Genomic DNA, 13,711 nt, shown 5'->3' with positions numbered 1-13,711 from the left:
AACTGTGAAATAGGAAGTTGTAAATCCAACATGATTGTGTTCAAGTGCTTTTGAAGTCAGAAAAATTATTCAACCAATAAGATTTTAGGTAAGCTAGCTAACATTACTACTAATAAAGTTAGCTAAAGTTAATTTGGTTCTGTTTCCCCCTACTGTGGATTCCATCTTTAAAATTGACAATATGGTCAAACTTGCTACATTATCTATAATCTGTAATTGTCAAAAATGTATTTGTTGTCATCGTTTGGTTTAAAGGTAAAAGGTCAATGGTGAAACATCACAACTCAGCAACTCGGGTAAGAGTTTCTGCAAGTTTACCACTGGTAATTACGACTTGGGGGTCGTTCAAGTGAAACTTCCCAGTCTGAACTACAAACTTCCGATAACTTTGATAGCATGTAAACACCCCATATGTTTCCTTCATATTTGACAATGATTTTCCACCCTTTGCCCTTAGCCTGATGGCATAGTCCAGTGATAGACAACCGTGGTCCTGGAGTGTTACAGGCACCATGTTTTTTGATTTAACCGACCTGGAAGACCAGGTGTGTTGAATTCAGGAAATCACTGAGCTGATCAATTAGCTAAGTAGCTCAATGTGGCGTCTAATTGGGGCAAAATCCTGCAGTACTTGCGGCAATCCAGGAACAGGGTTGTCTACCCCTGGCCTAGTCGGTGATGATTTGAGGCCTTTCTATTAGGTTATGTCTAAAGTGTAATTTATGGTCTGAAGGCCCCACCCAACAAGCAAGGCCGTTTATCACCCGTGACAACCCCACCAGGCAAATGTACATCTCAATGTGAAAATTTAAAGGGCAAGTCTCTTTCCAAAAACTGGAATATAATTACAATCGGACAGCTACCTTGACTCCTTTATTTACCATGTAAAAGCACTGGGAACTTGGACTGCGTAGCTACGATACATCATCTTTAAATGGATTTTCAATTTGGTCTGAGTGTGTTAAGTGGATCAAAGATAGACCACTATACTGTCTGGAAATTCACTTGCCTATTAGCCAAAAGTGGGTTGCTCAGTTCTAGGAAATCCTTGTGATTATAGACTGGGTAGTAACAACGCAAGGACATTTCCTAATTTCTCATTTCTGTAAGGTTGTTATTGTACACGTGTTCCCGTTAAATAAAACGATGCTGTGCACTTACCTAAAGCAGGACTCTGGCTTGTGTACTTGGCAAACTGACGTCTCCATAGAGCTCTGTTTAGATTTATATGGATGACGTCACTCCATACCTGGCGGTGATGTAGTCTGTTCCGTGAGGTAAATTTAGTAGTGGGGCAATGCAGCAGTAATGGTCTGCTATTGAATGAGGGGGATAATACATGAGCGATAAAATGCAAGCAAAAATACCCACTGGGCATAATTAACAGATTGCTCTGTGATACCTTTTACAAGAAGAGATCTTAAATTGTACTATGCACTGTTGTTCTTTTTTCCCTTCAAATGTATGTTGATTTCGAAGCACGCACAATTAAAGTCTCTCAGAATGTCAATCTGAAATCCGAATATGGGTGTGTCTGAAATGACAACCTATTCCCTCTACAGCGCAGTACTTTTGACCATGGTGCCATGTTATAGGGAATAGGGTGCCATGTTATAGGCAACAGGGTGCCTTGTTATAGGGAATAGGGTGCCATGTTATAGGGAATAGGGTGCCATGTTATAGGGAATAGGGTGCCTTGTTATAGGGAATAGGGTGCCTTGTTATAGGGAATAGGGTGCCTTGTTATAGGGAATAGGGTGCCTTGTTATAGGGAATAGGGTGCCTTGTTATAGGGAATAGGGTGCCTTGTTATAGGGAATAGGGTGCCATGTTATAGGGAATAGGGTGCCATGTTATAGGGAATAGGGTGCCTTGTTATAGGGAATAGGGTGCCTTGTTATAGGGAATATGGTGCCTTGTTATAGGGAATAGGGTGCCTTGTTATAGGGAATAGGGTGCCATGTTATAGGGAATAGGGTGCCATGTTATAGGGAATAGGGTGCCTTGTTATAGGGAATAGGGTGCCTTGTTATAGGGAATAGGGTGCCTTGTTATAGGGAATAGGGTGCCATGTTATAGGGAATAGGGTGCCTTGTAATAGGGAATAGGGTGCCATGTTATAGGGAATAGGGTGCCTTGTTATAGGGAATAGGGTGCCTTGTTATAGGGAATAGGGTGCCTTGTTATAGGGAATAGGGTGCCTTGTTATAGGGAATAGGGTGCCATGTTATAGGGAATAGGGTGCCATGTTATAGGGAATAGGGTGCCATGTTATAGGGAATAGGGTGCCATGTTATAGGGAATAGGGTGCCATGTTATAGGGAATAGGGTGCCTTGTTATAGGGAATAGGGTGCCTTGTTATAGGGAATAGGGTGCCTTGTTATAGGGAATAGGGTGCCTTGTTATAGGGAATAGGGTGCCTTGTTATAGGGAATAGGGTGCCTTGTTATAGGGAATAGGGTGCCTTGTTATAGGGAATAGGGTGCCTTGTTATAGGGAATAGGGTGCCATGTTATAGGGAATAGGGTGCCTTGTTATAGGGAATAGGGTGCCATGTTATAGGGAATAGGGTGCCATGTTATAGGGAATAGGGTGCCATGTTATAGGGAATAGGGTGCCGTGTTATAGGTAATAGGGTGCCGTGTTATAGGTAATAGGGTGCCTTGTTATAGGGAATAGGGTGCCTTGTTATAGGGAATAGGGTGCCTTGTTATAGGGAATAGGGTGCCTTGTTATAGGGAATAGGGTGCCATGTTATAGGGAATAGGGTGCCTTGTTATAGGGAATAGGGTGCCTTGTTATAGGGAATAGGGTGCCTTGTTATAGGGAATAGGGTGCCTTGTTATAGGGAATAGGGTGCCTTGTTATAGGGAATAGGGTGCCTTGTTATAGGGAATAGGGTGCCTTGTTATAGGGAATAGGGTGCCTTGTTATAGGGAATAGGGTGCCTTGTTATAGGGAATAGGGTGCCTTGTTATAGGGAATAGGGTGCCTTGTTATAGGGAATAGGGTGCCTTGTTATAGGGAATAGGGTGCCTTGTTATAGGGAATAGGGTGCCATGTTATTGTCACGATCTTTCAAGATCGAACCCAGAAGCAGACCAGGACAAGGAGCGTAGGAAGAAGGTGAGTATTTATTTACAGTGAAATGTGAAAAGGTAGATATATCCAGATGGCGTAGCGGGCAGCGGTGGTGAGTAGATGAGAGGAAATAGGTGAATCCAATGTAGTAGCAGAATCCTCTGTCAACCAGGCGGGAATGGAGTGAATGATCCAGGTGAGTAACTGAAGACAAAACAAACGGAGGTAAGTTCAAGGCAAGCAATACGTAAATGAAAACAACAAAACAAATTCTATCCAACTGGAGTCTGGTACTCAGGCACAACATACTGTTCATGGCTAACGATCCGGCAGGGAATGGAAGTCAGGTCAGAGCTTTTGAAGGGTAGAGATGATGATCAGGACAGGTGTGCAGATTACTGACGGGAAACAGGTGCGGGTGAAATCAATCTCCCAATGAGCTAATTCGCCCGGCAACCAGACAGGGTGCGTTCCAGGACACCTGAAACACACTCCAGGACAGACACACAGGCAAACCCAGACTCAGGAAGCGGGATTCGTGACAGTACCCCCCCGCCGACGAACGCCACCGGGCGGACTACCTGGAGCGCCAGGATGGAGGCGGTAGAAGTCACGAATCAGGTCGTCATCCAGAATCTGTCGCCGAGGAATCCAACTCCTCTCCTCTGGACCATATCCTTCCCAGTCCACTAGAAACTGGTACCCTCGACCCCGCCGTCTGGAGTCCATGATGCGGCGCACCGTGTAGACAGGACCACCTCCGATCATCCGAGGAGGAGGAGGACGAGGAGGAGGAGGCAACAGAGGACTGAGGTGAACCGGCTTGAGACAGGAGACATGAAAAGTGGGATGCACTCTAAGTGTTGCAGGCAACTTGAGTCGAACCACCACAGGATTTATGATTCTCTCCACTACAAACGGACCAATGAACTTAGGTGACAACTTCCTTGACTCCGTCCGTAGAGGAAGATCCCGTGTAGCCAACCAAACCTTATCTCCAACCGTATAAGCTGGGGCAGGAATACGGCGACGGTTCGCCTGTATCTGATACCGGTCAGAAACTCTAAGGAGAGCCTTCCTGGCCCGATGCCAGGTCCGGTGGCAACGACGAATATGGGTCTGGACAGAGGGAACCGAGAGATCCCTCTCCTGAGAAGGAAACAAAGGAGGTTGGTATCCGTAAAGGCATTGGAAGGGGGACATCCCAGTGGCAGATGAAGGAAGGGTATTATGGGCATACTCAACCCAGGGTAATTGAGATGACCAAGAGGTGGGATCAGAGGAGACAAGACAACGCAGCGTGGACTCCATCTTCTGGTTGGCTCTCTCCGCTTGACCATTAGATTGTGGGTGAAATCCAGAAGTGAGACTGACTGTAGCTCCAATGGCCAAACAGAAGGATTTCCAGACAGCAGAGGTAAACTGAGGACCACGGTCAGACACAATGTCACTGGGCAATCCGTGAACCCTGAAAACCTCCCTGACCAGGATCTCGGACGTCTCCGTAGCCGATGGAAGCTTGGAGAGAGGAACAAAATGAGCAAACTTGCTGAATCTGTCCACAATGGTCAGAATGACCGTGTTCCCAACAGAAGGGGGCAATCCCGTGACAAAATCCAGGGCCAGATGCGACCAAGGTCGCCGAGGAATAGGTAGGGGGTGAAGAAGCCCAGAGCTGGGCCGATTGGTACTCTTGTTCTGGGCACAAACAGGACATGCGGCAACAAACCTCCGGGTATCTTCTCCCATGGCAGGCCACCAAAAACGTCTGCGCAGTAGTGCCATAGTCCGAGCAACGCCAGGGTGACAAGCTATCTTGCTGGCGTGGGACCACTGAAGGACAGCAGAACGGACCGACTCGGGTACGAACAACCGACCGGGTGGACCGTTACCGGGGCCGGGCTGCGTCCGAAGGGCCGCCATCACATCCTCCTCTATCCTCCATGTAACGGCTCCCACGACAACATTCTGGGGAAGAATCGTCTCAGTCTTGACCCCACTCTCCTCCGTCTTAGAGAACATCCGGGACAGGGCGTCCGCCTTCCCGTTCTTAGACCCAGGTCGGAACGTCAGGGAAAAATTGAAACGTCCAAAAAACAAGGCCCACCTAGCCTGACGGGCGTTGAGACGTTTAGCCGATTGTACGTAAGCCAGATTCTTGTGGTCAGTCCAGACCACAAACGGTTGCTCCGCTCCCTCCAACCAGTGCCGCCACTCCTCCAAGGCAAGCTTCACAGCGAGAAGCTCCCGGTTACCCACATCGTAGTTTCTTTCAGCTGGAGAAAGACGACCAGAGTAGAAAGCGCAGGGATGGAGTTTACCGTCAGTGGAGCTACGCTGGGACAGGATGGCGCCCACACCCACATCAGAAGCATCCACTTCCACAACGAACTGACGGGAAGTGTCAGGTTGAGAGAGAATCGGGGCGTTGGTGAATCGGCTCTTCAAGTCCAGAAATGCTCGGTCTGCCTCAGGAGTCCAACAGAACTTTCTGGTGCAAGACGTCAGGGCAGTTAAAGGTGCAGCCACCCGGCTGTAGTCACGGATAAACCTCCGATAAAAATTCGCAAACCCCAGGAATCTCTGGAGCTGCAATCTTGTACCGGGCTGGACCCAATCCCGAACCGCCCGAACCTTCTCTTGGTCCATCTTGATCTCTCCCCTGGATATGATGTACCCGAGGAAGGACGTTGTATGGGCGTGAAAATCACACTTCTCCGCCTTCACGAACAGACGGTTCTCCAATAACCGCTGCAGGACCTGCTTGACATGCAGAACGTGGCTAGAAAGCTCCTTTGAGAAGATGAGGATATCATCCAGGTAAACGAACACAAAAATACCAATCATATCTCTCAAAACGTCATTCACCATACTTTGGAACACCGCCGGAGCGTTGGTCAGTCCAAACGGCATCACCTGGTACTCAAAATGTCCCATCGGAGTATTGAACCCAGTCAACCACTCGTCCCCCTCCTTGATCCGAACCAAATGATAAGCATTACGTAAATCAAGCTTCGTAAAAACCGTAGCACCCTGTAAGGAATCGAAAGCCGAGCTCATCAAGGGCAGGGGATACTTGTTCTTAACCGTAATCTCATTCAAACCCCGATAATCAATACACGGTCGAAGAGAACCATCCTTCTTGCTCACAAAAAAAAATCCTGCTCCCAAAGGTGATGACGATGGCCGAATGAGACCTGTAGCTAGAGACTCCTTGATGTAGGTCTCCAAGGCCTCACGTTCCGGTCGAGAGATACTGTATAACCGTCCCTTGGGAAAGGCAGATCCAGGAAACAGATTAATCGCACAATCATAAGGTCGGTGGGGAGGAAGAGACAGAGCCTTCTGTTTACTGAATACCTCACCCAACTCGTGATATGTTTCTGGAACCAGGGACAAATCAGGAGGAGCAGAGTCACTGACCTGACTGGAAACAGCAGGAGAACAGGCAGTCCTAAGGCAGTTAGCATGACACTCAATGCTCCAACTAGTTACCTTCCCTGTCACCCAATCAAACGAGGGATTGTGTTCCTTCAGCCAGGGGTAACCAAGAACCAGAGGAACATGGGGCGAGGACAAAATGAAGAAAGAGAAACTCTGAATGATTTCCCGACACCAACATATTAACCGGTTCAGTCCTCATAGTGATCCGTGCCAGACTACTGCCGTTCAGAGTGGTTGCTTCAATGGCTTCCGGCAATTGCTCCTTGGAAAGCCCCAGCTGTTCCACCAAGTCGGCATCCATAAAGTTGCCATCGGCACCTGAATCGATAAAAGCGTTCAGGTCAAAACTCTGATCCTTATTCATAAGGGTCGCAGGAAAACGGGGTCTGACAAGATCCTTGAGAGATTGAAACTGGCTCGCTAAAATTCCTCCCAAATTTAGCGAGCCGGGCAGTTTAACGGGCGCTGTGGACAAGCGGAGTTGTAATGTCCCGATCTACCACAGTAGAAAGAGCTATTGGTCTCACGTTTACGTTGGCGCTCCTCCTTAGTTAGCCCGTGTCGCCCCACTTGCATTGGTTCAGAATCTGGTGGCAAGACTCCTCCACTAATCCCGTGTGGAGAATAACGATCAATACGTCCTGGTTCACCTCCTGAACCGAATGGTAACCGAGTTACAGATTGATTGGATAGACCCCACTGCTTCTCCCTCCTTCTCTCTCGGACTCTATTATCAACCCGAATAGATAAAGCGACCAAGCTGTCTAAGTCACTAGGCTCTGGATAAGAAATCAGCTCATCCTTAAGTTCATCTGACAACCCCTTGTAAAAAACCGCTTGTAGTGACTCCTCATTCCAACCACTCTCCACAGCCAATGTCCTGAACTCAATCATAAAATCTGCCACACTGCGATCTCCTTGGCGAAGAGAGAACAAACGTTTAGCTGCGTCCTTACCTCGGACTGGATGATCAAAAAGCTTCCTCATCTCTCCCGTGAACTCCTGATATGAAGCCGTGCAGGTTCCCTGTCGTTCCCAAACGGCTGAAGCCCATTCCAGAGCTCTTCCACGCAACAGTTCAATAACAAAGGCTATCCTAGCCTTGTCAGTGGCGTAAGAATGGGGCTGTAGATCAAACACTAACCCACACTGCATAAGAAACGAACGGCATTTTCCCAAATCCCCTTCATATTTATCAGGCGTCGGTACCTTGGGTTCACGAAATGGAACCGCTTCAGACACGGCAGGTGAGATGGGTGAAACCGGTGGTGAATGAATCACCTGCAAACTGAGCTGATCCTGGACTTGTGTCAAGCTAGCAGATAAATTCTGGATCGAACTCGCTATCTCCTGTAGCGCCGTATTGTGTTGTCCCAATTTCTTCTCCTGCAGGGTAATGGCATGGCAAACGGAGTCCAGGTCCGCTGGGTTCATTACTGGCCGGATCGTTCTGTCACGATCTTTCAAGATCGAACCCAGAAGCAGACCAGGACAAGGAGCGTAGGAAGAAGGTGAGTATTTATTTACAGTGAAATGTGAAAAGGTAGATATATCCAGATGGCGTAGCGGGCAGCGGTGGTGAGTAGATGAGAGGAAATAGGTGAATCCAATGTAGTAGCAGAATCCTCTGTCAACCAGGCGGGAATGGAGTGAATGATCCAGGTGAGTAACTGAAGACAAAACAAACGGAGGTAAGTTCAAGGCAAGCAATACGTAAATGAAAACAACAAAACAAATTCTATCCAACTGGAGTCTGGTACTCAGGCACAACATACTGTTCATGGCTAACGATCCGGCAGGGAATGGAAGTCAGGTCAGAGCTTTTGAAGGGTAGAGATGATGATCAGGACAGGTGTGCAGATTACTGACGGGAAACAGGTGCGGGTGAAATCAATCTCCCAATGAGCTAATTCGCCCGGCAACCAGACAGGGTGCGTTCCAGGACACCTGAAACACACTCCAGGACAGACACACAGGCAAACCCAGACTCAGGAAGCGGGATTCGTGACAGTTATAGGGAATAGGGTGCCATGTTATAGGGAATAGGGTGCCTTGTTATAGGGAATAGGGTGCCTTGTTATAGGGAATAGGGTGCCTTGTTATAGGGAATAGGGTGCCATGTTATAGGGAATAGGGTGCCTTTTCGGATGCAAAATACAACATGACTATTACTGTCCCAACCCTGACTGAGTCTCTGTTAAGTAGTCTTCTGATGCGTGTTCCCTGTGGTCTCTGTGTAGCCCCAATTTCTCCCTTTAGCAAGCTTCTACCACGAACCAACCCTGTTTTGTTTTATCCTTCAGTAGGTCATCACCTAGCAGAAATACATTCTGAAATTGTAGGCACTGTGTTTAATCCCTACTGTGTCATGCACTAGAGCAAAACTCCCAATTACTTAGAAAAAATATAAAAATGAAAAAAACACTAAAGCAGTGTTTGAAACACATGGAATGAAAACATGGGCTGTGGTCTCGGTGTGGGGTGGTTCTGCTATCTGCTGCTTTGGTGTCTGACCTACGGAGAGACCAACAGCAGGGAATCGGCTGCTCTGGTCTTCTCTTTCGTCTGGCTCCGGGTTAACCTGAGTAAAATCTCTAAAATGTCAATGGGGTTTGTTTGACTGTGACTCTACCCCACTGTCACTTTGGGGTATGAGGTTTGCTCGACTGTGACCCTACCACACTGTCACTTTGGGTATGGGTGAATAAAATGGAATGGCAATGGGGGGTGAGGCCTTCAAACACTGGAAAATATCACCAGGAGGAGGAGGAGGTGGGAGACACACACACGTTCACACACTCACACACACACACGTTCACACACTCACACACACACACATTCACACACACACACACACACATTCACACACACACACACACACACACACACACACACACACACACACACACACACACACACACACACACACACACACACACACACACACACACACACACACACACACACACAGACACACACACACTCACACAGACACACACACACACACTCACACAGACACACACACACACACACTCACACACACACACACACACACACACACACACACACTCCCACACACACACACACACAGGCAAAACAGACTCCCATTATCATGGCGGATGTGGGACACGTTCATTATCTCTCCGATGCAACAGTGCTAAAAGTGTACGTTATTGCTCAAATAATAATTGCCTGTATGTCAAGACTTCCCTTTTTCAACGGCACAGTCTCAAATTACAGCCATATGGATCATACATCCCATTACCTGTGAATTACTGAATTCATCAGGAAGGCCAAGGACATATATGGGCCTGTAGGTGAAAAGAACATTCTGCCTCCTGACCTTTGAGAGACAGCGTTGGTCTTTTAACCCCAAAAAATATTTATCTTTGACATCCTGGGAGTCATTCTCCGAGATACACACTCATGCCTCTATACAGTAATTTTAAATCAGATCAAGTTACCTTTTAAGGTGACCTGTGGTGTGTGGAATGTGACCAATGGAGCGGACTATAGAGGTAGTTCCTCGTTTGCCGTTGCTAACGGTAACCATGGGTCAAATTAAATCTAATGGAGCATTGTCAGGAACCTTGTGGAAAACTCATCAAATGTAGCTTTAGGGCAGGTAGCCTAGTGGTTAGAAAGGCGAGCCAGCAGCCGTAGGTTTGCCAGTTCAAATCCTTGGTCAGATGGAAAAAATCTGGGGGGGAAGTGAACTGGCAACCAGAGGGTTGCTGGTATCAAATCTTAGATGCCATTGCCTGCTGTTGTGACCTTGAGCAAGGCACTCAACAACCCCTCCCCCCACAACAACAGCTCCCCAGGGGCCCAGTGTGGAAGCCCCCTCCCCCCACAACAACAGCTCCCCGGGGGCCCAGTGTGGAAGCCCCCTCCCCCCACAACAACAGCTCCCCGGGGGCCCAGTGTGGAAGCCCCCTCCCCCCACAACAACAGCTCCCCAGGGGCCCAGTGTGGAAGCCCCCTCCCCCCACAAACACAGCTCCCCGGGGCCCCAGTGTGGAAGCCCCCTCCCCCCACAACAACAGCTCCCCGGGGGCCCCAGTGTGGAAGCCCCCTCCCCCCACAACAACAGCTCCCCGGGGCCCCAGTGTGGAAGCCCCCTCCCCCCACAACAACAGCTCCCCGGGGGCCCAGTGTGGAAGCCCCCTCCCCCCACAACAACAGCTCCCCGGGGGCCCAGTGTGGAAGCCCCCTCCCCCCACAACAACAGCTCTCCGGGGGCCCCAGTGTGGAAGCCCCCTCCCCCCACAACAACAGCTCTCCGGGGGCCCAGTGTGGAAGCCCCCTCCCCCCACAACAACAGCTCTCCGGGGGCCCAGTGTGGAAGCCCCCTCCCCCCACAACAACAGCTCTCCGGGGGCCCAGTGTGGAAGCCCCCTCCCCCCACAACAACAGCTCCCCAGGGGCCCAGTGTGGAATCCCCCCGGACCTCTCCAAAATCTGTGTGTGTGTCTTTCGTTGGGTTAAAAGCGGAAGTCAAATTTCAGTTGGACCTTTATTGACCAATAAAGTGATCTTAGTTTTGACGTAGCCTGGTCCCAGATGGGTTTGTGCTGTCTCGCAAGGACCATAAGCGTTGTCAATAAAGCACAATGATCTGTCACCAGGCTAGTTTGATCATGTTCATTTACACAAAGCATCATGGGTGAAAATTAGCACGGCCCAGATAACAGAAGACAACTGATTTGCTGAGACACTGTTTATTAATGGAGACTAATATTGTCATATGCGCACTGCACACCTCGCTCAATAATACTATCCAGCCGTGCTGTTATTATCCATGTTCGTAATTCGTACCAATGCTGGTTCAGTAGCTGCACCAATCAATATAACCTGAAAGAGAAAATCTATTTAAAATGAAAGGACTTATAGCCAGTACTTCTATAATCTTGTACAGTACAGTGCATTGCACCACATCACACTTGAAGCAGAATGCGGTATGGCACTGCATCAATAGCACAGTCATGTTTTGGTCCCGCCATGCGTCTCCTAATGGCCCATCGGCCTTTTACTCAGAGTAATCACCTTCTTTCTCTTTAAAGTATACACTTTCATCTCCAACATGATTTAGAGAGGGACACACCGAGGACCTTCATGGAAATATGTTTTTGTTTGTGGACGTTATGGGGGCAGTTACGCTGACTTGGTGACATGCATATGAATCCATCCTGCTTTGACGAGAGAGCTAGTCGTGGAAGGAATTCAATTTCAGAATGTGTTTCTTCGACCCCCCCCCCCCCCCCCCCCCCCAGCATCTCCCTTCAGCATCTCCCCTCAACATCTCCCCTCAACACCTCCCCTCAACACCTCCCCTCAACACCTCCCCTCAACACCTCCCCTCAACACCTCCCCTCAACACCTCCCCTCAACACCTCCCCTCAGCACCTCCCCTCAACACCTCCCCTCAACACCTCCCCTCAACACCTCCCCTCAACACCTCCCCTCAACACCTCCCCTCAACACCTCCCCTCAACACCTCCCCTCAACACCTCCCCTCAGCACCTCCCCTCAACACCTCCCCTCAACACCTCCCCTCAACACCTCCCCTCAACACCTCCCCTCAACATCTCCCCTCAGCACCTCCCCTCAGCACCGTTGAATAACGAAAAGCTTTTGGGACTCCATCGTATTTGATCTGTGATCAGATTGCCTATTCAATCATCCCATCTCCTCTCGTGGAGTTCTATAACGGGTCAGGGTCAAGGAGTTCTATAATGGGTTAGGGTCAAGGAGTTCTATAACGGGTCAGGGTCAAGGAGTTCTATAATGGGTTAGGGTCAAGGAGTTCTATAATGGGTTAGGGTCAAGGAGTTCTATAATGGGTTAGGGTTAAGGAGTTCTATAATGGGTTAGGGTTAAGGAGTTCTATAATGGGTTAGGGTCAAGGAGTTCTATAATGGGTTAGGGTCAAGGAGTTCTATAATGGGTTAGGGTCAAGGAGTTCTATAATGGGTTAGGGTCAAGGAGTTCTATAATGGGTTAGGGTCAAGGAGTTCTATAATGGGTTAGGGTTAAGGAGTTCTATAATGGGTTAGGGTCAAGGAGTTCTATAATGGGTTAGGGTCAAGGAGTTCTATAATGGGTTAGGGTCAAGGAGTTCTATAATGGGTTAGGGTCAAGGAGTTCTATAATGGGTTAGGGTTAAGGAGTTCTATAATGGGTTAGGGTCAAGGAGTTCTATAATGGGTTAGGGTCAAGGAGTTCTATAATGGGTTAGGGTCAAGGAGTTCTATAATGGGTCAGGGTCAAGGAGTTCTATAATGGGTTAGGGTCAAGGAGTTCTATAATGGGTTAGGGTCAAGGAGTTCTATAATGGGTTAGGGTTAAGGAGTTCTATAATGGGTTAGGGTTAAGGAGTTCTATAATGGGTTAGGGTCAAGGAGTTCTATAATGGGCTTTAGGGTTAAGGAGTTCTATAATGGGTTAGGGTCAAGGAGTTCTATAATGGGTTAGGGTCAAGGAGTTCTATAATGGGTTAGGGTCAATGAGTTCTATAATGGGTTAGGGTCAAGGAGTTCTATAATGGGTTAGGGTCAAGGAGTTCTATAATGGGTTAGGGTCAAGGAGTTCTATAATGGGTTAGGGTTAAGGAGTTCTATAATGGGTTAGGGTTAAGGAGTTCTATAATGGGTTAGGGTCAAGGAGTTCTATAATGGGCTTTAGGGTTAAGGAGTTCTATAATGGGTTAGGGTTAAGGAGTTCTATAATGGGTTAGGGTCAAGGAGTTCTATAATGGGCTTTAGGGTTAAGGAGTTCTATAATGGGTTAGGGTTAAGGAGTTCTATAATGGGTTAGGGTTAAGGAGTTCTATAATGGGTTAGGGTCAAGGAGTTCTATAATGTGTCAGGGGAGGAAGTTGTTTTGACAGCCCACACATGAGGCAATATAATGTAAATTAGGCGTGGAAAGGGAATCCGTAAACTCTCTCTCTCTCTCTCTCTCTCTCTGTGTGTGTGTGTGTGTGTGTGTGTGTGTGTGTGTGTGTGTGTGTGTGTGTGTGTGTGTGTGTGTGTGTGTGTGTGTGTGTGTGTGTGTGTGTGTGTGTGTGTGTGTGTGTGTGTAAGCGCCCCCCCGCCCCTTATCTGCAGCCAAGCTAATTAAAGGAGCTCTATCCAGCCTTGCTCTGTTCTAAACCATCGAGTGCTGCTCATCTCTCATTACAGC

At 48.2% G+C, this 13,711-nt stretch overlaps 1 protein-coding gene across 1 annotated transcript in view; it reads left to right on the top strand.

Moving 5' to 3' along the window:
• Positions 1-12,146, top strand: part of mdga2a (MAM domain containing glycosylphosphatidylinositol anchor 2a) — a 199,796-nt gene extending 187,650 nt beyond the window's left edge. Inside the window, 2 exon segments of the mRNA XM_039008768.1 lie at positions 10,343-10,957; positions 11,800-12,146. Coding sequence (XP_038864696.1) covers positions 10,343-10,957; positions 11,800-12,146 — 962 coding nt within the window.
• The last annotated feature ends 1,565 nt before the right edge of the window (positions 12,147-13,711 follow it).

This window comes from Salvelinus namaycush, chromosome 15 (assembly GCF_016432855.1).
Source record: "Salvelinus namaycush isolate Seneca chromosome 15, SaNama_1.0, whole genome shotgun sequence".
NCBI classification, from domain to species: domain Eukaryota; kingdom Metazoa; phylum Chordata; class Actinopteri; order Salmoniformes; family Salmonidae; genus Salvelinus; species Salvelinus namaycush.
This window is presented reverse-complemented; position numbering and strand designations above follow the sequence as displayed.